Here is a 26,214-nt window from a genome sequence, read left to right as displayed (position 1 = left end):
CCCGTTCTGACATTCTGTCAGAGCTTTCTGTCAGAACGGAGGTTTCCGTTTCCATCACCATTGATTTCAATGGTGACGGATCCGGTGCCCATGGTTTCCGTTTGTCTCTGTTGTGCACCGGACCTGTCGTTTTGCTGGAAGCACTAGCGTAGTCGAGTATGCTATTGCTTTTGGCAAAACGACGGATCCGGTGCACAAGAGAGACAAATGGAAACCATGGGCACCGGATCCGTCACCATTGAAATAAATGGTGATGGAAATGGAATCCACCGGTTTCCGTTTGTGTCTGTTCAGGGTCCCGTTCTGACGGAAAGCTTAGATACAAAGTCCTGAAGTATCATCCGATAACTGTGGAAGACAACGGCACCGCTCCATACAGAACATTATTTATGCCAATGTCAACAAGTGCATAGTGACCAGTGACCTCTCGGGCTGAAGCGCTCCTTATCACATTACACTTGATGTTGGATATATAAAGAATCCTCTGTATTGAGAGGAGATCTGGTCTTCCACGTTTATGGTGCAGTTTGTTGTCAGCAGGGTCTGGTGCTTAACAGCGCTTACTAGGATGATGTAATAGGATCCAGGATTCATCGCTCCATTGTTATAGTATGAGTAGCTGATACTGCGCTCTAGTCAGACACTGACACGTATACAGCTCCATTCACACCAGGCATGTATAGTGTGAAGCGAAATCTGTTTCAGACAGAGGTGTTAAGCAGCTGTAGTGCTTGAAAGTAATACCCCCTCATACACAAGTAATACCGGACTGTCATCGGCAACTCTAGAAAATCTCCATCTGCAAACAACGGTCTTGTGCACAATGTCTGACTGTGTTTATATATATATATATATTTTTTTTTTCTTATAAAGGTTCCTCATCATGGCCTCCTCCTCCGTAACAAGGTTCAATTCAAACTCCTTGGAAAATGCCTCAATAAGAAGGGTAAGTCTGCAGTTAATGTTTACAACCAGACATCTTTCGTTCTCTTGAGGAAATTCAACCATGGCCAAAGTAACCTGCGTCCAGTACAAGGGTCACACACAACCTAATATATAACCGCCATGACTTTATGTTGTATGGTGGAGGATTATTATACTTGGTAGCTGTGGGGTGCTTAAATTACAATATTTCGTTTGTTGGGTGTCAAGTTGTTATGCAATGAATAAAAAATGTAGGTCCGCTCACCATTGATCTATATATTATAATATAATCCAAAGCAGCACAGTGGGAGGATATATGTAAACGTAACAAGCTTTAGGGTGCACGCCGCAGGAGTCAGACCAGAGTCCTATGTTAATATGTTAAAAAAATATATATTTGGAACCCTTGATACAAAAAATGTATGCAAATTTATGGAGCGCATAGCCTAGAATAAAATAACCGCTTCTGTCAAGGTGTGGTGACTTCATTGGCATTGATCTTAAAGGGTTATTCCCATCTAAGATGTTTGTCTGATCGCTGCGGGTCCCAGCTCATGGACACCCACCTATGTCAATGTCCCCTGTCCCGTCTGGTGAGGCGGCGCTGTCCCCCGCATCTAGTCAGAGAATCAATTGAGAGGCGGCCGCTCATTCTCTCTCACTGAAATGAAGGTGCAGAAGCACTCGGCTGAGCACCCTGTTATAGACTCTCCTCATAAGGCGGGATTCACACGACCGGGTCGTTCCCGAGCCCGAGTGCCGGCCGGTAAAATCGGCCATTCTGCCCGGCCGGTTTGCATAAAGTTATGCATCCATGTGTTCGGGGATTCCGCTTCAGGAGTTTCCCCTGATGTCACTGCCCAGATATGGACAGAGACATCAAGCGCTTTGTCCAGGAGCGGAATCCCCGAAAACACGGGGATTCCGCTCCTTTAAGGAGCTAAAGTGCGGCTAGCACATAGAGCGGGGAGATACCTCCCTGCTCTGCTATAGTGGCGTCGCTGCAGTAGTAGCAGCCGCAGCAGCAACAGCTGCTGCTACTAGCGGCGCCATCGAAGGTGTCGCCGAGCCAGGGTGCTTTTAACAAGCAGGGGAAGGGAGCCAGCGCAGCGCTCCCTCCACCTGCTGTACACCCCGGCCCTGCAACACAGTGTACAGCGATGCCATTCGTCAGAATGGCATCAACTCCTCCTCCTCACATGCACTCTGCGCTGTGAGGAGGAGGAGATAGAGCGCAAGCTCCGGATAACCCGGCCATCACTCGGAACACATTCCGGTGATGGCCGTGTAATACCCGGCCCCATAGACTTCTATGGGAGCCGGGCGGCCGGGTGCCCGGGCAAAGATAGAGCATGTCCTATTTTTTGACGGCCGGATTTTCCGGCCGTCAAAAAATCGGTCGTGTGAATAGCCCCATTAGGGGTCTATTATTCCTAATGCAGCCGGGTGCCGGCCGATTTATGAACGGCCGGCACCCGGCCGGGAAACCCTGCCGTGTGAATGAGGCCTTAGGCTGAAGATGGGATTATAGATGTTCCATGTATTGCCATCCTCAGTCTAACAAGGAGCGCCGATCATAGACAAAGATGCAGGGTTCTCAGCCGAGCGCTTCTGCACCTTCATTTCAGCACCAGGACCCCACTAATCAAAACTTATGATATGTCTATGACCTATGAAAAGTTTTTTGAAAGTCCAGTTACTCTTTAAATGGAACACAACCTTTGTAACGTGTTTTTTATTTTTTGTTTTTTATTATTATTGATCCAATGCAAACGAAATAATAAAAAATGCAGAAACTTAGCAAATATTGTTGAAGGAAAAAAATAACTTCCCAATTGTGTTTTCAGCTCGTATGCTGATTTCTGTGCCTCCATAGTTACATTACAAGCAAGTGAACACCAGAATTAATGCTTTATGTATACCCAGAGATTAGCAAGTACTATAATGTGAGAAACACAAGTCACTGCCTAGTGAAATATTCCCATCCCCACATCCACAGTCGTATTTCAAACATTACACAGTTACATAGTACGGTTAAAAAAAGACATATGTCCAAGTTCAACCAAGAGAAGGGATGAAACAAAAATTCTATACATTGACATAGGAGCTGATATATTTTCGTTCTAGGAAATTATCTAAGCCTTAAGCTTGAGGAATGTTTTCCCTTTACAGTTAGCAATTGATATAGGATATGTTACGGCTACCTTTACCATGACTGTAATGATTTATTTACTAGTTACACCTTATTTTAATTTTTTGGGGCAAAATCGTAAAGGATGTGCATGTTGGTGCAATACATCACAAAACCGTGATGCCCTTTAAAAACGAGTTTTATTTTTGCAGCCTCCCAGAGATGGCACAAACCAAGAGAACGACAGTGAAGTCCCACTCCTACCTGGAGAAACCCTCGTAACAGGTGAAGACCTACATGGGTGCATGTATTATATACTACTCTGTCTATCGTCCTAAAGTGGACAGGGTCGTCCTGGCGCTCAGACCCGGCCCCTCCACATCATCTAAAAAGTAACTGCTTGCCGACAAATCCAAGTGATTTTATTGGAAAAGTGGAGCATTTGTCCATAGCAACCAGTTGGTTTGCAGCAGTTGTTTGAAAAATGATCTGGAATCTTGTTGGTTGCTATGGACGTCTGCGCCACTTTTTCCTTTGTACCAGTTTTAATAAATGTCCTCCTTTTGTGTTAATAAGGACAATATGGAGTGCAATATTTTAATGTGGAGCTGCAGAAGTGTCTGAATGTCTCACCCAGAAGCTCCTGTTCTACAAGATTATGGATTCTGCACATAGGAGAGAACTTCTTGGATGAGACATTTAGGACGCACTATTCTATAGCTCCACTAGTCTTCATCTCACGATCCCTGTGATTTTGTTTGTAAAGGCAAAAATGTGATGGAGTGTATGTTTAAAAGCCATTCAATGTTCTTATAGTTGGCATTGGTCTATTAAAGGGGTTGTCTCATGCAGGACCACTCCTTCTTGAAAGATAGACGGGTCCGACTTCTGAAATCCCTGGCGATTAGCTGTAATAACAAGGGGAATCTTCAGCTGGCTTTACATTTACCCTGCAGCGGTTGCTGGCCTTTCTTATGAATGGGCAATGATGGATTAGACGGGTGCGCTGGAGCTGCTTGGCTTCCCGCTCTGGCTCAAAGAAGGGTCCCAAGCGGGGGGACGCCCATCTATGAAGTCCATTTGTCCCATAAGGGTATATGAACAGGGCTTGTTTTTATGATACAACCTAAAGTTCCCCCTTTAAACACATTTTTAAATTGAGAACATTGGTCCATATTTATGAAGACTGATGTTTTCTACCCCAGTCTTAGTAAAGGAGGTAGTGGAGGGATTTGTGGTAAAACACCAAATGCACCATTTTCACCTATTCTACATAACAAATCGTCACCATTTACAAGTTTTTAGGTGCAGCTTAAGACAAAAACTGGCATAAACCGCTTTGTAAATGTGTGACGGCGTGTTCCCTATTTGATCGTTCTCTCACATTGTGCACATTATGCATGGAAGATATATTTGAATAGATACTAGAAATCCATCACAATTGCATTAAATGTGGTCCTGCTCTACAAATTTTTTTGCTTCGTATTTTGCAGTATAGTCCTCAAAGCTAAGTGTTCCCTTAGGCTTCGTTCACATCTTCGTTGGGACTCCTTTCATGGGTTCCGTTAGACCTTTCCATCAGGGGAACCCATGAACGGAATCCAAACTGAAACAAATGGAAACCAGAGGCTTCCATTTGTATTACCATTGATTTCAGTGGTGACGGATCCGGTGCAAATGGTTTTCGTTTGTCACTGTTGTGTAAGGGTTCTGTTGTCTTGACGGAATCAATACCGCAGTCGACTGCGCCATTCATTCCGTCAAAACGACGGAACCCGTACACAACTGGGACAAACGGAAAACATTGGCACGGGGTCCATCACCATTGAAATCAATGGTAATACAAATGGAAACCTATGGTTTCAGTTTGGATTCCGTTCATGGGTTGCCCTGACGCAGATGTGAACAAAGCCTTTGTTAAATAGTTTTCGGGTAGTTTTCCATTTGATCAATTAGCTGAAAATGATGGCAAACAAAATGTGTATTGTTTGTCTCATGTATGTGCTTTATGTTCTTTTTGACAGATAAGGATGTTATTTACATGTGTCCATTTAATACTCCAGTTAAAGGAAGGCTGTACGTCACAAACTTTAAACTGTACTTCAAAGGTGAGGAGACGGTAAGTTCGTTGTCTAAGATTGTTTTATTGAGGAAAAAAAAGTACTTGAAGTAGTTTTCATGCAATCCAATAATACAACTTCAGGGCTGCATGGAATGTCTAAAAACACAAACAGAAAAAATGGGACATAGATATCATCAAAACCACCAAATAGGCCATACTTACTAGGTAGGTGGGTGGGTGAAAACCCGTTCCCATCAGGACGCAGACGGGTCAAAGAATGCTGCAGAAGGAGTGTGCATTAAATAGTGATCGCCACTCCCACTAGTCTTGAGGGGAGTGGCGAACTAAGTGCTCAAAGGTGTGCGATAAATGAGTGTCAGTGAAGCGCTAGGATGTGAATGGATGGTAAAAAATAAATATGTATGTATGAAAGTGTCAGAACTGTGTAATAATGTAATAAAAATAAATAAATGTGATGAATAGGGGTCAGTGCTGTGAATAGTACATGGGGTGTCAGTACTATGTGTAATACGTGGAGGGATAATGTGCTGGTCATCAGGCATGGCGTATCTTGCCGAATCACAGCCTATTTGTAACGCCGCTAGTGTTAGCTAAAGCGGGCTGCTCTGCATTCCAAACCAAACGCCAGCACATCATGCCCTCCCAGCATATAAGATGCATGGAATGTCTGTCTGGTTTTGTTCTGCTGACATGCAGAATAAATCAACCATTTTTACCTGGCTGGACTCGGAGTATGGTTTTTGGAATGGTACAGAGAATTCTCCGGTTACCGAACGTTTTTTTTAAAAGGGCTTTTCCAGGACTTAGTCTATGTAAACCTTTGAGCGCTTTTTAAATATTGATGACCTATGCTTAGGATAGGCCATCAATGTTTAAAGGGGTTGTCCAGTTAGGGGGCTGTTTTTTATACCTCCCACCACTCTATAGCATCCGTGCTGGGTTACTGCACCTCTGCTCCCATTCACTTGAATGGATATGGTGCACCGAGGCCACTTTATTCTCCTGAGAAGGGTTGGACACTACCAATAAAATATTAAGGGCATTTCTGGCTTCCCAAATGATTTCAAGAATGAAGTGGCCCACGCCTGCTCTTCTTGGTTCTTCTGATTTTGGCTTTGAAGTCTCGCCAATCTAATGTTGACCTCACTGCTATAGGATATAATGGGTAAAGATTTTAGTCAGGACTTTAAATTAGTTCAGTCACCGTTTTGTTTTAAAAAATAGTTTACACTCTATTACTGTTGTTGTAGTAAATATTCAAGATTCTTGTAATTTGGTCAATGATCTATACATGTCCATTATGAAGGGAAAAGAACTTGGGCAAAGATTGTTATAGTGGACGTTTTTTCTCCATAGACTAGTGGCCTGCAACCCGTGGCTCTCCAGCTCTTGTGAAGCTACAACTCCCAGTATTCTCCAACTATCCGGGCATGATGGCACTTGTACTTTAACAAGCCACAGATTTCAGACCAATGAATCTAGTGACATGTTCCCAGAGATCACTATATATATATATATATATATATATATATATATATATATATATATATACACACACACACAGATACATACAGGAGTTCTGCTTGCTGTCATACACAATTTTACTTAAAAATACACAAGATTATTTAATTTAATCGAAAAACAAAGTCTGTGTTTAAACAGAGTTTTTAGTTATCTGCATTTAAATGTTTCTTTTAACTTAGGAGCAGTTAATTGTTGTTGAAGTTCCTCTTGGTGTTCTTGCCAGAATTGAGAAGATGGGGGGTGCCACTAGCAGAGGAGAAAATTCATATGGTCTGGATATAACCTGCAAAGTAAGTACGGCATGCGTCCTGTGTGGGTATGTGTTTGATACTGCTTGCAGGAGTGAAATGTGTAATCCATGTCCTTATGTTTCCAGTGTGTTTCACAATTCTATCCCTCATGCGGTATCCCTTTCCTCTCCCTTAGAGAAGCTACTGCCACGAAAAGGGGTGACCCTGCAAATTGACCCTTGCACATGCACTTGAGACAACACCAAGTCTGGACACCTGACTTCTACTTTACCTTGGTTTATATTTGAATCTGATTTTGGATTGGAGTCTCACTGAAGAGGTTGGCCTTTTGGGCAAATATTAGGGTTGATTCTAGGGTTCAGCAGTGTGTTTTTCAACAACTTAAAGGGGTATTCTCAGAATCAACATTTAATGTCTGATCACTTGGGAGTTCCACGAGCCCCCTCGTTCCTGCTCACTGTACCCACCGCAGTTTCGAAGAGCTCAAATGGACCGGAGAACGAGCATATGCCCTGCCGCCCTATTCGAGGTCTATGGGACTGACGGAAACGGCCGAGCACTGTACTCTGCTGTCTCGGTCATGATAGACATCGAATGTAGCAGCACCGCGCATGCTCGTCCACCGCTCCATTGAGAGTCCACCACACTGTGCTCTTGCAGTGAGGAGGAACGGGAAATTCGGGACCCCCGTTCTAGTGATTGATAAGACTCTAATCGCCTATTCTGTGAATAGGTGATAAATGTTGATTCTAGGAACGCCCCTTTAACCTGCGTGTATGTTTGCGGTATAGTGTGATCTTTGATGAGACATAGGCAAACTGCATGCTACCCATTGGTTAAAGGGTTTGTCTAATGCTAATGAGCAGCAGCTTTTTCTTTGGCGGAGTTGAGCTGTCTATGCATTACTTGGATGCCGTTCTTCCCTGCCGCCACTGCAGGAAAATGTCTGTCTGACCGTGGGATCGCCCATATTTAAGACCGTTTGCACATTGCAGTTTTGGTAAGTATTTTGTGTCCGTATTTTGAACTGAAAACCAGGAATGGGTCCTAAACACCGGGGTAGAATTTATACTTCTCTTCTATGCGTCCCCTCCTGATTTTGGCTTCAAAATACCGACTAAATCTGCAATGTGTAAATGAGGCTCAAAGGCACTTTCTGTGGTGACAGCCCCTTCATTGGGCTCCATAGAGAGCAAATGTTTTGGGGTACACACTCCAAATATCCCAAGTGCCTGCTGACTATGTATTATGTATTTTTTTCTTTTTATGTGCTGCCATATTCCTCCGCGTTGCTGCACAGAATACATTTACAAGAAACACTTGAAAGCAACTCGGCAGAAATTTCCTAGGGATAAAACATAAATGCCAGTGCAGCAGGCGCTCGGGATGCCGGGCATATGGTCTCCATAGAGGTTAGTGACCTCTTGGATGGTACTCTTTCCTGGCTAGTTGTTTCCCTCAAAATATAGCCGAGCGCAGATGGCAATCTCTCCTGCACAATGACACAAGTGTTCATATATAGTCTTTTAGTGGAGATATGTAGTAAAAGGCCGAACGATACTCCTGAGTATGCTGTGGTCTGTTAATATGCTGGAAACGATGCTGTTTTTAATTATCAGGGACACTGAATTTTTCTAACAATAATGTATCATGGATATTTCCATAATAAGTGTTGGTGTCTCTTTAAAGAAGCTCTCCACCTAAATGTAATTTTTTGGGAAAAATCTAATACTGCAACTTGAGATGGGAAATGACTGCACTGTGCCAATCTAGCTCCTCTGCAATGATTACTGCCTGGCAACCACACCACTTTTAATTGTGTTATCGGAGAGTATAATACTAGCAAACAATCTTACACCATACTTAAGTACAAGGCAGATTTGCCACTGGGAAAGGCTTAGCAGGACTTAAGGACTGTTGTTTTTTTTTTTTTTATTCTTTCTGCCATATCATCCATATTTCAGTACATAAACACATTTATGTGGAGAACCTATTTAAAGGGGTACTTCAGTTTAGAAAACCATTTTTCATATACCCTATTAGGTAATTCTGAGTTAATATAGGGGGGGGGGGTCCTCTGCCCAGGATCCTCATTTTTAGGCCAGAGTGGAAAGCGGATACAAAGTGTGTTCTGCTCTGGAGGGAGCTGTCCTGTCCTGCTTACACAGACCACTCATTGATTTGAATGTGGACAGTGTAATGCTTAACTTCCCCTGTGGCGGTGCTGCAGGGAAATTTTAACACTTAGTGGCAGGTTTCCTCATAGATAACATACGATCGCTGGATGTCCCAGCAGAAGGACACTTTTTGATCTCCTTATTCCCAAGGGAGCCTCGTAAGAAGAGATTGTGTCCATGGCCCCGAACCCCTTCAATTATAGCCAGTGGCCAGACCCCACATAGGACATTACCCCAAAACACACTTTAATTGTCTGCGCAGAATAGTCTTTTATAAACTGTATCAGGTGTGCGTTCTTTGCTTCTTCTGTTAAATTTGTTGTCCCAGTCTCCATTGTGTGTCAGAGGTGAGCTGATAACTGGGGGGGGGGGGGGATCACTAGTAAATTCTTGTCTACGAACACAAGCAAAGCTTAGAAGTCACCTGTGGAGAGCAGACGTGTTTATCTCACTGGTCACCTGTCCACCTTTCCATTAACTATACATGCAATTTATAAAGCAAGGGTTTGTCAAAAGTAGTCAATACCTTTCAATTCATTAGATCCTATACTAAACGAATTAAAGTGTGGGCATTTTTATTTGTTAAAGGGAAACGCTGGTAAAAACCGGTTCCCACTGTAATAATTCATTAGGAGAGTCTTTCTCTCAGCCACACTGACTTGGAAGCTGTGGCGTGTTCTCAGGCTGCAATTTTGTTATTCGTGACGCGGTCGCAGAGTTATAATGTTGGATCTGCGCAGTCTTGTTTAGATTCAGCATTGTCACCTTCTGGAGGCACCAGATCCGCACCGGACTGCCAGAGGATAATGGCAGCCGGGACACACAGTTTAGTTGTGGTTAAACTACCACAGCAGGAGATTGGGGACCTGAGAATGGGACCGGCAGAGGACTATGTGTACCAAGATTCATCTAGTAATGTATGTTTCTAAAATCTGGTCGCTGGCTGCCGTAAAGTGTCATTATTTTTAGTTTGAACATGGTTTTTCTTATTTCTTAATAGAAAATCTCAAGCCAGCCTCATGCACACGACAGTGTGCCCCGGCCGAGTCCCGTCAGTGATCTGTGGAAAGATCGGACTTGTCCTAATTTTCCACGGATTGGAGAATATGGTGCGTTTTCACAGACCTGATTCACCCGCTAAAGTGAACAGTTCCGTGAAGACTATCGGGTGCCACTCTGATGGCGTCAAAAACGGCCCGAGTGGCGCATCGGTCGTGTGCAACTGGCATTCTACTCTAAAATGTTCTGATTCCTGTGATGCAGTCTTTGTGAATGAGATGGATACAATGATCATTTTATATTCTTTTGCAATTTAGGACATGAGAAACCTGCGCTTTGCTCTGAAACAGGAATCGCATAGCAGAAAACAGATATTTGAAGATCTGACAAAACATGCTTTTCCTCTTTCACACGGTCTGGTAAGCATCTGTGTCTATTATCATTTAAAAATCTTTTTGTTTCCCCCATATGGATTTTTAATAGTCCGTTGATTACGCAACATGCTTAGCGCTGGACTTGACCACAAACATATTGTCGCTTGCTTAACCCTTTCATGACCAAGGATCATTGATGCACCTGCGTCCACGTCAAATTTTCCATTGATATGCACTTTTTTGACCGATAATAGCTTTGCCACCACTTTGAATACCATAACAATTTTTACTATGCTCTTTTTGCAAGACATGAGGCCTTCATTTTATAGATAAGTTTAATTCCATGTTTTTAATTTTTAGACAAATCAACCCACTTTTTCTGACCGCTTTAACCGCTATTTGCCATCTTCAAAAAGAATGAATTATTTATTATTTTTTTCTCCCAAACCCCCCCCCCCCCCAAAATCACCACAGTACATAGTTCCGCAATGCCCCTGCAGACTGTGCCAGTACCCACTGTATAGTGCCCACATAGTGCCACAGTTTCCACTATAGACAGTGCTCACATAGTACCACACACAGTGCCCATGTAGGTAGCGCCACAGTGCCCAAGTAGATAGTGCCACCCCCCCTCCCTGTAGATAGGGCCACCTAACCTCCCTCTAGGAGAAGAATTGCCGATGAGATCACTCTGGCCGCGGATTCCGCTCCTAGAGTGAGTCCCTGATGTCACTATCCATATATACACAGTGACATCATGAGCTCCCTCTAGGAGCGGAATTCCCAGCCAGAGTGTCTCTATTTGGACAGAGACGTCAGGCGCTCCCTCTAGGAGCGAAATTCCCGACCAGAGCACTGACCGCGGATTCGTTCTCAGAGGGAGCTTAACTGGCGCTATCTGCAGGGGTGTATTCTGGGCCTCTCAAAGCCCCAGCAGACACGAAAGTGTAGCGCTGCTTACAGCGACGCAGTACTGCACACATTAACCCTTTCCCGTCGTGGAGCTGTAAATTTACGTCGGGAAAGGGTATTTAAATATGGCGCCCGCTCAGAAGCAGAGCGGGGCACCATAGTCGCCAGGTCTCCGCTGTGTTGCACAGTAGGGACCCAGCAACAATGCTTGCGATCAGAAAAATTTCTGAGCGCAAGCATTTAACCCCTCAGATGCCAGTGTCCATTGTGACCACCGGCATCTGAGGGCTTTTTACTACCCTTTTCGCTTCGGGGCGGGTCATCGGCTCCCGCGTGCCGACATCGCGGGAGCCGGTGTCTTCCTCTGGGAGCCTTCTGAATGCTCCCAGGCCTGCTATATGAGAATAGCTATTGAGACCTGCCTGTGGCAGGTCTCTATAGCAATGCACTGATTGTGCCATAGACTGCAATACTGTGATATTGCAGTCTATGGCAAAAGTGATCTAATGATCGCAGGTTCAAGCCCCTTAGGGGGGCTAAATAAAAGTTTTAAAAAAAAAAGTCAGTTTAAAAAATGAAAATAAAATTCAAATAACCCCCTTTCCCTAGATCACATATAAGAATAAATAAACCATAAACACATTCGGTATCGCCATGTCAGAACATGCCCGAACTCTAAAAATATTTATCCATTTTTATTTATTTTTTTGCCACTACAACCCCCCCAAAAAAAATCAGTAAAAAGTGATCGAAATGCCCGACATTCCCCAAAATGGTATTAATAAAAACGACATCTGTCCACGTACAAAAAGACACCTTACACAGCTCTGTACAGAGAAATATAAAAAAGTTACGAGGGTCACAATATGGCGATGCAAACATTTTTTCGTTTATTTCAAACATTTTAATTCTTTTAAAGGTATTAAAACATAACAAAAACGATATAAATTTGGTATCACCATGATCGTACTGACCCGCAGAATAACGGTAACATGTAATTTTCACCGTACAGTGAACACTGTAAAAACTAAACCCATAAGAAAATTAAGAAATTGATGTTTTTTCCCAATTCCACCCCATTCTCAAAAAAAATCCGGCTTTCCAGTACATCACACATAATATTAAATAGAACCATTGGAAAGCACAACTTGTTTAATAAAAATTAAGCCCTCATATATCTGTGTCAACGAAAAAATAAAATAAAGTTTTGACCTTTTGAAGGCGGGGAGGAAGAAACAGAAGCATTAAAAATGAAAATGAGTCTGGTCCGGAAAGGGTTAAACCCGGTTCCAGGCTGCCAATGTTTATATACGTGACAACTGGAAGGGGCTTTGGAAGTTGGAACGTGTATATAGCTGTATGGATGTCACGAAGGGGTTAATACTTTCTGGTTCATTTACGTCACATACCAACTGTAACGCCTGTGCACTTTCCACGCTAAACACCCCTGATTATAGATGTTTCAACCTACTTTAGCTTCAGTATTTTTCTGGGTGGGTATTTTAAATGAGTTGTGCAAGATTAGAAGGGCATGGCTGCTATCTGTCAAAAACCGTGCCACACCTGTCCACCGGTTCTGTGTGGTATTGCAGCTAAGGCTTCATTCACATCTGCGCTAGGGCTCCGTTTTTTCTGAGCTTTCTGTCGGAGCGGAGCCCTGACCGAGACAAATGGAAACTGTTTGCAAGGGTTCCGTCGTTTTGACGTAGATTACGGTCAAAACGGAGCTAAGCTGCAATTGCAATTAGTAATCTTAAACAAGGAATCAAACTGTAAATTAGAATATGATGAAATTGCAGTAAGAACATTGGCTAACATGGTAAACAGCGAGATGATGCAAGGGGGTGGGTAATGTTAGGTCAGAAAGATAATACTTGGTTTTAGGCCTCATGCACACGACCGTAAAAACACCCGTTATTGCGGGTCGTAATTACGACCCGCAATAACGGGCCCATAGACTTCTGTTAGTCACGGGTACCTTCCCGTTTTCTCACGGGAAGGTGCCCGTGCCGTTAAAAAATAGAACATGTTCTATTTTTTTCATTTTACGGGCCGTGCTGCTATACTTTATAATGGCAGCACGGCTCGCAAAAGCGGCCGGCTGCCCGTGCCCGGCCGTGCTCGTAATTACAAGCACGGTTGTGTGCATGAGGCCTTAGTCTTCATGGTAGATTTGGCATCCTGATATGTCAGAAGAAGGCTTTGTGCATTAGAGGTCTCATCAGACAATCCCTTTCAGAAAGCAGCCACTGTGGTGATCCGCTAATACCAGCACCCCCGGCCAGCAGATGCTGGGGGTAGCCTTGTCTGCCGTATTACATGGCAGCCGTTCAGATGAATGTCTGCCCATGTAATATATAGATGGCACGAGTCCAGCAGACCAGTATCCGCTCTTGCCAAGCAGCTCTCCGTTCTGTCTCAGTGAGGGGGGTCCATGGCTCCCCCTCTAGTAGTGCATAAAGGATGGGGGGGGGGGGTTTATCTTAATAAGACTACCCCTTTAAGGCCAACATTGCCTGTATCCTTAACGCTAGGGCTACACGGCGACTTTGGCTGCAACACTGCCCTTGCGTGCATTTCATGCGATTAAATTCATTGGGGCTGCTTTGCGGCCTGCAGGTTTCTGCAGCTGTGCCTCACAACGCGGCTACATTGGCTTCTATAGGAGAATTTTCTGGGCATGCTCTGTGACCTGTGCAGAGGTCACTCTGCGGGGAGAGGGAGGGGTGAGCTGTGTCCACCTATTGTCAATGGTGGATCCTGTTATCGGCCTCCAGATAATGGGAAGACTTCTGAGAAGTGATCTCTACAGAATAGGAAGAATCCGTCTATTATGAGGCCAGAGTGAAAATGGCAAGACTTCGGGATTACTTTTTAATATTTATAATAAAATGGAGAATTAAAAACAAAATCTTTTTTTTTTTAAACTTTGATTGAAATCGTTCTTTTCTGATAATACATTTTCTTTACTCTTTTACTGCCAATGACGTATGTAATATGCCATGAATTTAAATGCCTCCCGTGACTAGAATATGAGAAATGGAGCTTAGATCTTGGTATCCTTTTTAAAGCCATAATCCTATCTTTCAACTTCTATCTGGTGACCGGTTCATTTAAAAAAGCAGACATTCCCATTAAGGCTGGGTTCACACTGAGTTTTTTTGCAGGAGGAAAATCGGCCTCAAAATTCTGTTTGGAATTTTGAGGCAGATTTTCCTCTGCCTGCACGCCGATTTTCGCCACATGGTTTCACCCTCGGCCATAAAACGCTGCGAAATACGCTTTCACTGCCTCCCCTTGATGTCAATGGGAGGTCAGAGGCTTAGACGCCTGAAGGTAGGGCATGTCCCTTCTTTTTACCGTGAGCCGGTTTTTTCGCTCGCGGAAAAAAAAACGCCTCCGCCTCCCATTGAAATCAATGGGAGGCATTTTTGGCGCGTTTTGTGGCATGGTTTCCGGGTCAAACTCGTAAAAAAACCTCAGTGTGAACCCAGCCTTACTCTGCTGAACATTTCCCGTCCCCCTTTCCCCCAGGCTCAGACTGCCAGGAGCATCTATTGATATTGTAGTACAAAAAGCAATTGGTTTTCATCTCCATCACTCCTGATGACGTCCAAAATAGTATTTAATTGCAGCAAGTTATGGTCTTTGTCTTTTAGGATCTAATAAGAAACCTGCAATAAAACATGTTAATGGCCTTTCCAATCTATAAACAGATTTATAAAATACCTAATCATTTCCATGAGACATTTTGGATTTCTGCACTATGCGTCAGAAGATGGTAGCACTACGGTAGTCCCATAGTGACCGCCTGTAGTCCCATAGTGACCGCCTGTAGTCCCATAGTGACCGCCTGTAGTCCCATAGTGACCGCCTGTAGTCCCATAGTGACCGCCTGTAGTCCCATAGTGACCGCCTGTAGTCCCATAGTGACCGCCTGTAGTCCCATAGTGACCGCCTGTAGTCCCATAGTGACCGCCTGTAGTCCCATAGTGACCGCCTGTAGTCCCATAGTGACCGCCTGTAGTCCCATAGTGACCGCCTGTAGTCCCATAGTGACCGCCTGTAGTCCCATAGTGACCGCCTGTAGTCCCATAGTGACCGCCTGTAGTCCAATCTGCAGTGTGACTTCATTGTGCATCCACTGAGCTTCACAGACGAGCTAAGGAAAGATCTAAATAAAGAGAATCGCATTGTTGAAGAAAGTAATGCATGCTTGAGCTGAGTAGGCGATTATTGATGAGGATAGCCACTCAAGGCCGCTGTAATCCTTAATCCTCCTGAGAGAGTTCTGCGGAGTGACGGCACTGTAATGTCCAGTGTACAAATACCGCTCATTAGGGGGGATGTCGGCGTTCAGCAAATAAAGGTTATTCTTTGTGTAATAAGTTTTACAATTTTCCAATATACTTTCTGTATCAATTCCTCACTGTTTACAAGATCTCTGCTTGCTGTCATTCAATAGGAAACTTTGTTTACTTCTGGTGGATAATAAAATCTGTCCCGTTCATGTGATGGACACACCGTGCATAGTACGTTTTAGAGCTGCGACTCGACTGCGTCTCTATGTATACATACTTACGTTCACACGAGTATACGGTTAGATGTAGTTGATCTCAAACTGAAGTAAAAAAGTAAGTATTAGTAATCTGAAGTGGAACATCTGACCCGGGCACCGAGCGTGTCTGTTAGAAATAGTTCAGCGTGCGTCCGAGTCTCCAATGTCACAATTCATTATTTAGAGATGGCTGCCCATTAACAAATCCTGTTGAAGACGGAATATATGAATAATGGATGTATTTTTAGTTTGACCACATATTTATTATTGTTTCTAATAGAAACACTTGTCCCTTCCAAAAACTCAATGTCGCAGATGCCAAAAATATACTAAAAACTCACAGATGGAAGGTTTATCTAAATACGTTTAGAACCGGTCCAGGAAAAAAAATTACAAAGTAGGGCTCCAGACTAAAAAAAAACAAAATGACTGTGGCGCTTTGGCTTCCAAACTAAAAAACTGAGGAGCCAAATAAATTTTTGGAGTTGCCAAATTGAGATATATATATATATATATATATATATATATATATATATATATACATACATACATACATACATACATACATACATACATACATACATACATACATACAATTTCCTAATGTAAAAGACTGGCTGTGTGCAATGAGTCTCATTTATCAATGAGTTAAAACTAACCTTGTTGCCCATGGCAGCCAGTTACAGTGTAGCTTTCATTTCTTGAACGGCTGTGGATTGGTTGCTATCGGCAACAAGGCCAGTTTTACTGATAGCCCGTTTAGGATGAACACAAGACTAATAAAGGAGTTGTACAAAAGTAAAAAAAAAACTAAACTGAAAGCAGAATATTTTAACTTTATTAGCCCTGGTGCTGTGGACTTTTCGATCTGTATTTTTCGGACTATAAGACGCACCCAGGTTTTAGAGAACAGAAAATAGGAAGGCATTCGCCGAAACGCGCGTCGGGTGTTGGCGTCGTTCCTATGCGAGACCATGACTTTTGGTATGTACTTATTCCTTACACTCGTCTGTTATTAGTCCCATTATTGATGTGTATAGGGAATATCAGCATGTGGCTATAAGCTATATATCTGTACTGTCTATCACTGCGCATTTTGACTACTATTTCACATCTAACAACTATCTGATGCATTTCCCATGCGGCTTGGCTGTCTCCCTTGGACTTTGATATACATTTGTGTCTGCATCCTGCTACAAATCTGCATAAACATGCCCATTAGATTTACTTTTTGGTCTAGCATAGGCTGACGCCTTCTCATTGTGTGACTCATCTTTTTATTCTGTCATGTCTATTTGTAATAAAATTTATATATTTTTATACTCCAACATTTTGTGCCGAAGTTGATCATTTTTCCACTTTGCAGTTTTCTTCCATATTGGAATTAGCGCTTGAGTGCTGCTACTATCTGTGTGTGGGTGTATATGTGTGTGTGTGTGTATATATATATATCTATCTTAAAATGACAGTGTTGGCTGTCCTGCCAATGTCACCCAAGTGGCCACCAATGTCTCACAGATCGTATCGTCTCATGTAGTACAGTATGGTCGTGATTCTTTTGAATTTGACTTTCAATTTTAAAAAATCCCTGATTATTTTCTTTGAAATTTGTTACAATTTGGAAGTTTTAGGGACTTTGGCAAAGCGATGCAGATATCCCTCATTTTAACATGGATAGGCCCCCTATGCCTTTCTACATTCAGTCCCTTCGCTTACCAGTAGAAAACAAACCCTATTGCTGAAGTATAAGGCCTTAATCACACACAGAATATCTGACCATTTAAACGGCATCAAAAAACGCTTCTAAAAACGCCAGCATTATTAAAAAGTAAGGTATGTTCACATGTATTGAAAAAAACTGGCGTTTTTTTTAACCTTTCTGGTGTTTTCAAGTGTAATTTTGAGGTGTTTTTTTGTAGTGTCCATAGAATATGGGCTCCAAAAATGGCTAAAGAAGTGACATGGCACTTTTTTTTTTTTTTAACGAGGTGCTTTTTGGATTCAGTAGCGTAAAATCACACGTCCCATATGAAAAACCGTGTATTTCCCAGGTGTATTTTCGAACATAATATGTGTGTTTTACGCTCCAAAATGTGCCTGAAAATAAGCCGTGTGAACATACCCTTAGGGTATGTTCACACGTAGTTTTTTCAGACGTATTTTGGAGCTTAACCCCTTAAGGACACGGCCAATTTTCGCCTTGAGGACAGAACAATTTTTTCTAGATTTCCCTCTTTGAATCTCGTCGCTCATAACTCTTTTATTTTTTGTATGACGTAGTTGTACGAGACGTTGTTTTTTGCGGGACGAGTTGTACTTTATGTAGGTACCGTTTTTTTGGTACAAATACATTATCGTTTAATTTCTATACATTTTTATTTTGGCAAAAATGCAGAAAAAAAGCAGTTCCGCAGCAGTTTTAATATAAATATATCTATATATATATATATATTTTACACCATACACCGATCATCATAAATAATCTTATACATTTGTTGTACAGGTTGTTACGGTCGTGGTGATACCAAATATGTCTATATTATTTCATGTTTTGGGACTTATATTTTAAAAAGTTTATTTATTATAAAAAAAATGTGTTTCTGCGTATTTTTTGAACTTATTTATCATTATTTTTTTTTACATTCATTTAACTTTTTTTTTTTTTTAATCCCATAAAGGGATTTATCATTTTTATTTTGTAACTGTAATGTACTGGCATAGATCTATATGCCAGTACATTAGCCTGTTACTGATTGTACACAGGCAGTTGTTAGGGCATACCTCAGTATGCCCTAACAGGAAATATGTTCAGACAGCCCTGGGGTCCTTCAATGGACCCTGAGCTGTCTGGCCATACGAGTTATGGACTTTGATCGCATCACAGAAAATAACTGTGACGCGATCAAAGTGCAGTCCCCCCCTCCTTGAACCCTTTGATCGCGGCATTCAAAGGGTTAACGGCGGAGAGAAGATGTTTCTCTCCTCTCCTCTGTCAGAGCGGGGCCATGGCTGTGTACAGCCGTTGCCCCGCTTTCGATCGCGCGCACAGACGGCTGTCACACAGGACGAGAATGCTCGTCCTAATGCACAAAGTACTCGCCGCTCAGAACAAGCATTCTCGTCCTGTCGGCAACCAGTTAAATGCCTTGAAATACGCCTGTAAAAACACTGACAAACCGCTTCCCATTGAATTCAATTGGAAATACACTGTGTTGTTCATATGAGATAAATTTTTTTACCCTGCCGAATTAAAAAAAAATGCCTCGTAAAAAGAGGTAGCATGTCGCTTCTTGAGGAGCTTTTGGAGCTGATTTTCCATTGACACTATGAAAAACGCTTCAAATGAGAAAAAGCTTAAAGGGGTTGTCCACTACTGGACAACTGATGACCTATGCACCGGATAAGTCATCAGTACATAATCTGTGGGGGTCCGACACCTGGATAAGTACTGTTAAGCCGCTCCGGCTGCCTCTGAACACCAGACGTACTGTACATGCCGGAAGCAGTTGGCTCCGGCCACTAATAGCTGCCCTACTGCAGCTCTGCTCCTACTCAAGTGAATAGGAGCAGAGCTGCAGATCGGCAGCACGCCCGCTATGCTATGTACGGAGCCAACTGCTTCCAGCTTTGTACATCGCATAATGGGCCATAACATCCATTGCCCGGAGGCAGCTGGAGCGGCTTAACGGTACGGGGTCCGGGTTTCGGACCCACACCGATGATATACTGATGACGTATCCGGTGGATAGGTGATCAGTTGTTCAGTAGTGGACAATGGGGTTGCATCAGTTGATCAGTAGTGGACAACCCCTTTAATTTTCAGCTTCAAAAAACGCCCTGAAATCAGGCGCTGTTCTCCCTCAAAAGAGCTCCGTGATTTTCAGCCACTTCTTTTTTTTGTATGTGTGTACCCTTACATCCTTTTCTGCTGCGTTTCTTGGTGGCGTTTTTCATTAAGCGTCCCTTTGTACATGGTTCTTCTTTCTGCCGTTTTTGAAGTCCTATAGAGAAGCTGTAAAAAATGCCATACCCAGAGCATGCTGCATTTGAAAACAAAACGAGTGACCAAAAATTGTCTCAAACCCCACAAACCAAAATGCAGTTGTATATAGAGCATTTTATAGTTGACTATAGGCTTTTTAATTTAACATCTGGCCCCACTAAAAAAACGCCGTTAAAAACGCACAAAGACGCTGCCAAACACTGAATCCAGCATAAAGGTTGTAGCTGAAGGGAGCCGGCAATGTCTGCTTCCCCTAAGCTGCTTCTACATTCCTCATTGACCCTTTGAGTTTTAGAGAATTGCTGAGACGTTCCAAATTATGTAAATTTTTGGTCATTAGCTCGATGAGCACGGAGTATTACGTTGTGATGTTTTGTGGTCTTTCCATTTTGTCCGTATCCTATAAGTTGCACATTATTGTGAGTTATGTTTGCTTATTATACTTGCATATGTAGCTAATGTTCTTGCAATTAACCCACATATGAAGATGAGGTGTCCCAGAAGATATCGCTAATTTTGATTGACAGCATTTTAGTAGCTTGTGGTGCTGGACCTGAGTGATATTGTAATGCCAAATGCATAGTTTCTAATAGATGTGATCTAAAGAGAAATTTGCTTCCTCCGCTGCTGCTGACCTTGCAGTAATAAAATCCCTTTGTTAATCTAGCTTAATTTGCATACAAAGAAAATGCTGTTTTACTTCTCCATTCAGATGTTCTTCATAACTGGCATTAGGGCCGTTTTACATTTAGCAATAATCGTTGCAATGTTGCCTAGTCGAAATGCACAAGAAGAGTTCCCTGCCACTTTCCTTTTTTACTATGTCGGCGTCCGTGTTGGGCACACTCGCTCTCCTCTCACTCACTGGCAATATGAATCCCTACTGCATCATAAGGTCCTAATTTGCAAAACAAGGAGAACTGGAAAAGCTGGAAGTCACCAGCTGAATGGTTCACATTGTCACCCATTCCGGCTTGGTCAGGGGTCGGACGAGGCTGTAATGGGCGATACTCACACAGCACAGATCACGCTGTGAATGACCGCACAGCTGTGCTGTGTAGTTAAGTCCCACAAAAACTTTACCAAAGTGTCGGGAGTGTGAATAGACATCACGTCCTGGCTGGAGGCGATGTCTATTCACTCTCAAGACACTTCAGTAAAGTTAATGTAGGTGTATGTGACAGCACAGCAAGATCACGCTGTGCTGAGTACAAATGGACATGAATGGAGAGAAGTGTATGACGCTGATTGGTCAGCGTCATACACTCCTCTGTGCAACGCCCACTTGGTCAAAAGTTAAAAACACGCCCAGTTGGGCAGTAAGAAACTAATTAGCATAAATATAAAATTGCTCATAACTTGCTCAAAAATGATAGTTTTTCAAAATAAAAAAACACTTATCTACATTACAGCGCCGATCTTATGTAGGAGACAGGACACTTATAATGTGGTGACAGAGTCTCTTTAAGGAAGTCCATCCACATCACATTTTAAGGGTCACTTGTCCCAAAACTTACCCATCAAATCCTCTACTAAAGTTATACGGGTCTGTCCTGGTGACTATATCCTAAAGTCAGGTGTATTGATCTCTCACATAAGATGCATTCTTCTCATTTTATTTTTTTTGTGTTGTGTCTTTCCTTGTGGCCCGCTTATTGTAAGTGATCACTGTATAGCATTTTTGTGTTTTTGCTGAATTTTATCTATGGCACAGTGAAAGAATCACATACAAATCAAGTTCCGTATCCTATTTATAACTTCAACGTCTTGGCCACATTTTGCTAAGAAGCTGCAGTCAGTATATATATCAGTTGTGTCCGGCTAAATAAAGATTTCTCCCTCCTCCAGGCTTGTTCTGATGAACTGTGCTGAATTTTGATGTGTATAACCTTGTCCTGCATCTTCCCAGTTGACCAAGATAAATGGCTTTTCTGTTTCAGTTCAGCCGGCTCTTCCGTTATACCCGGACTGCCATTTTCACAGTTCACTTTCTGGAAATGTTTTGCGTGTAGTTTTAAAGTAAGATTGTAAGCAAGTCTTCGAGCCCGATCTATAATAACTCTGTCCTTGGGAGCGTATGAATTGTCAAGATATTTATTTTTTAACTTTCTGAAGTTTGGAAGGAATTCAAAGGCTCTTTAATTTTGCGTTAATATATTAATACATTTTATAAATAATACAAATATTAAAGGAGTATTCTTCTCTTCTGAAGTGATTACATATCTGTGGGGGCATGACACCTAGAACCCATGCTGATCCCAAGAATGAAAGGGAAGTAGAGCCTCCGGCAATTTGTCAACACAGCGCGGGTTCCAGCCACGGGTTCCAGCCACCCACCGCAGGAAACTGCGACTGAGCTCCATTCAAGTGAATAGGGCTGTACTGCAAAAAGTCACCACCTCTGTATATAGCCTTTCTGTTTCTCTGACACCCTATGTCTATATTCTGGGATATATTGTAGATTCGCTTGGTGTCAACTGACAGTATGCTATACAGTACATGGCCAGGAAACTTATTGCTCAAAAGTGGCTATAAAAGTTTTCTACACCATGAGAATTTATTGATTAAATAAATTGGCTTCAATCAATGGAAAGTATATTTCTTTAAAAAAATGGGAAAAAAATTTAGTATCTTTGGTCGACTTGGCTTGACTAGTCAGGGTTTGCCTCTTTAACTTAGGTCTAAGGCACACAACTGTGGTGATTTTGCGGTCTGCAAAACTCATGGAACCGTTGTCTGTATTTGCGATCCATTTGTCTGCAAAAAAAACCTTCTGTGCTGCATCCACGTGTCATCCGTGTTCACGGATCCGCAAAAATGCACGATGGGAAGAGTCCGTGCTGCAAATAAACATGACATGTCCTGAGTTTTAGCGGCCCCCACACGGATCCGTAAGCATCACGGTCGTGGGCATGAGGCCATATGCATGAATGGGTCAGTGTGCTATCCTCAAAATTACTGATGGCACACGGACAATAAACCACAGTCACGTGCCTTAGGCCTTAGGGCTCATGCACATGACCCACTGAACCATTTATTTCTATGGGGCCACGCACTCGTCCGTTTTGGGTATATTTTAATTGTGGATCCGTGTGTCCGTCCTGCGAAATTTTATATAAAAAAAATAAAAATCTATTCTGTGTTTTGTGGTCTGTCTCACTCACTCATTCTAGGATATGGGTCCCCCAAAAAGACGGAGAGCACACGGAGGCCACTAGGCACGTGTGCATGATTCCTCAAAGACAGGATTTTTTTCACCTTAAATGCGGTGATCGAGCCACACTTTGGGGGGGGGGGGGGTCAGCCTCTAAGCCCTTTATTTTCACGCTTTATACACTCTGTTCCCAATACATTTTTTGTTTTTGTAACCGTTTGTATTCGGTTTTCTCTAAGTGATGAAGGTTTTTATAATGTGATATTATATAGAGCTGATGTGGTATAATCTGTATTATGATGTATTCTGACCTCAAGCTAAAGTATGAAATAAGGAAGACCCCTTCCCGTGCTAAATATACGCATGTAATGATCCTAACTAAGTGACAGAATCTCATTTTGCCGTATCTGTTTACTTTCAAGACTTCCATGATGTATGCGCCAATTTATGTGGAAGAGAGGAGCAAAATAACTTTGTGCCTCGGCACATTTCTCTTCAAATAACTTTTCAGGACTCCAGTATGTATTAGTATTTTTAAAGGGTTCCCCAATATTTAGGCAGGGTGGATGTATGAGTTGGGGCTTCTTATCATGCCACTAATGGAGGGATCCTACTTCTCTTTCCTTATACCCAAATGGACTTACATGAAAACACATTCATTGGCTTCGTGGGTATCCCCTATCAAACATTTAAAGAGGCTCTGTCACCACATTATAAGTGGCCTATCTTGTACATGATGTGATTGGCGCTGTAATGTAGATCACAGCAGTGTTTTTTATTTAGAAAAACTATCATTTTTGACGGAGTTATGACCTATTTTAGCTTTATGCTAATGAGTTTCCTAATAGACAACTGGGCGTGTTTTTTACTTTTTGACCAAGTGGGCGTTGTGGAGAGAAGTGTATGACGCTGACCAATCAGTGACCAATCAGCGTCATACACTTCTCTCCATTCATTTACTCTGCACATAGTGATCTTACTAGATCACTATGTGCAGCCACATACACACACATTAACGTTACTGAAGTGTCGTGAGAGTTAATAGACATCGCGTTCAACCAGGACGGGATGTCTATTCACAATCCCGACACTTCGGTAACGTTTGTGTGGGATTTACAGCACAGCAAGCGTAATCTCGTGAGATTACGCTGTAAATGACCGTTTACAGCGAGATTACTCTTGCTGTGCTGTAAATCGCATACAAACGTTACCCAAGTGTCAGGAGTGTAAATAGACCTCCCGTCCTGGCTGGAGGTGATGTCTATTAACTCTCAAGACACTTCAGTAACGTTCGTGTATGTGACTGCACATAGTTATCTAGTAAGATCACTATGTGCAGAGTAAATGAATGGAGAGAAGTGTATGACGCTGATTGGTCAGCGTCATACACTTCTCTCCACAACACCCTCTTGGTCAAAAAGTAAAACACGCCCAGTTGTCCATTAAGAAACGCATTAGCATAAAGCTAAAATAGGTCAGAACTCCGTCAAAAATTATAGTTTTTCTTAATAAAAAAAACACTGCTGTGATCTACATTACAGCGCCGATCACATTATGTACAAGATAGGCCACTTATAATGTGGTGACAGAGACTCTTTAAAGGGCTACTGTCATGAGACAGTGGCACTTTAGACACAGGCTTCTATAAGGTGCCTAAGGGGGGAGTAAGTATAGCAGATTTTGGGAGTCCCACTTGCTCAGTCCTCTGGACATTCAGTTAACGGCTCCCCTTCAATCTGTAGCCGTAATCTCACTATATTTGGGAATTCCTGTATGTTTACTGGTGAGCCGACATTCTAATAATGCTTCGTGCCCCGTGCGGTCTGCGTTTTTGTAATTCTTGTTCTTGACAATGTGTATATGGCTGTACGAGGCAGACCTGCTCTAACCGTCACGTGCTTTTTTACGGCGCTTGTCACTCGAGTGACTGCTACAAATCCTCCTTGTCTGTTTATATATACACTGTGCAGCGGGATACAGGAAGCTGTGCAGAGTGTTTCCTTCCACCCTCACGAAGTGCTTGACTCATATTTCTATGACCAGATTTACACGACAAACCACTTATTTTCCGATTTGAAATACCTGATGATGCCAAACCTGAGCGTTATATACTATATTTAGGAGCCATCAATCATCAGCGTTGTGTAAGCTCATGTCATTACACACTCCTATGGTGAAACCTGCGCTGGTAATAAATCTGGTGTTTTCCCTAGTAAATGGTTCGAGGTGATTTAGAGATTTCAGTTGAGATAATTTCAAGTCTGATGCTCATTTTATTTGCTCCTGGAAAATGCGTATCCATGAGGTATGCCACTTACCATTCTACCATCTTAAAGGGGTTTTCTCATCATAGACATTAATGGCATATTGCTAGGATGTGGGTGTCCCATTTTTCAGTTTTGTTGCATATTATAAAGTGGACCATACACATTATATGAAACTTGGCTAAACCCACAGATTTGGCAGGATTGGATCACGAACCAATGTATATTTGGGCCTCCTAACGTTCCTCCGATGACAAATGTTAGGGGGGGATTTGGGCATATTGAATTTATTACCGCCCCCATTTAAATAAACCTGCGCACACTACTGTATATGGTAGTCAGAAGAAATAGCTGTCGGATGAATGAGCAATTGGCCAAACGCTCTCTCATATGTTTGGTCTATTAAAACCACTAAAGTGTTATGTTATCCCACTTTATAGCACATTAAAGATGTTAAATCAGAGCTGGTCTTTTCTCTATTACGTTGTGCCCATGACAACTCTTCCTGATCTGTTCTGTGTTATTATCCGGATCGTAATAAATCACAGCTAGCATTAATTCATGTAAATCAATCTATCTGAAAAAAGAACAGGTCAATCTGTTTCAACCTAAAGACAATCTCTAGTACCTTTTAGTTAAAGGGGTTGTGCAGGATTAGAAAAACCATGGCAACTTTCTCCCCAAAACAGCACCACATCTGTCCACAGGTTGTGTGTAGTATTGCAGCTGTCTTATTCACTTCAATGGAGTTGAGCTGTAATACCAGACAACCCATAGACAGGTGCGGTGCTGTGTTTGGAAGAATGCAGCCATGTTTTATCTAACCCTGAACAACCCCTTTAACCTTATTTGATGCAGGG

The 26,214-nt window shown here is 42.4% G+C and overlaps 1 protein-coding gene across 3 annotated transcripts in view; it reads left to right on the top strand.

The window, feature by feature from the left end:
• MTM1 (myotubularin 1) overlaps window positions 1-26,214 on the top strand; it is a 71,238-nt gene that overhangs the window by 24,686 nt on the left and 20,338 nt on the right. For 2 of the 3 annotated variants that reach the window (XM_075835877.1, XM_075835878.1), the window contains exons 2-6: window positions 874-946; window positions 3,268-3,340; window positions 5,080-5,174; window positions 6,842-6,952; window positions 10,407-10,508. In XM_075835877.1, coding sequence (XP_075691992.1) covers window positions 884-946; window positions 3,268-3,340; window positions 5,080-5,174; window positions 6,842-6,952; window positions 10,407-10,508 — 444 coding nt within the window. In that variant the 5' untranslated portion in view covers window positions 874-883. Of the gene's footprint in view, window positions 1-873; window positions 947-3,266; window positions 3,341-5,079; window positions 5,175-6,841; window positions 6,953-10,406; window positions 10,509-26,214 lie in introns of those variants that run through there. The other variant, XM_075835879.1, reaches the window with a different exon arrangement.

The sequence above is a fragment of the Rhinoderma darwinii genome, chromosome 8 (assembly GCF_050947455.1).
Source record: "Rhinoderma darwinii isolate aRhiDar2 chromosome 8, aRhiDar2.hap1, whole genome shotgun sequence".
Lineage (NCBI taxonomy): Eukaryota > Metazoa > Chordata > Amphibia > Anura > Rhinodermatidae > Rhinoderma > Rhinoderma darwinii.
This window is presented reverse-complemented; position numbering and strand designations above follow the sequence as displayed.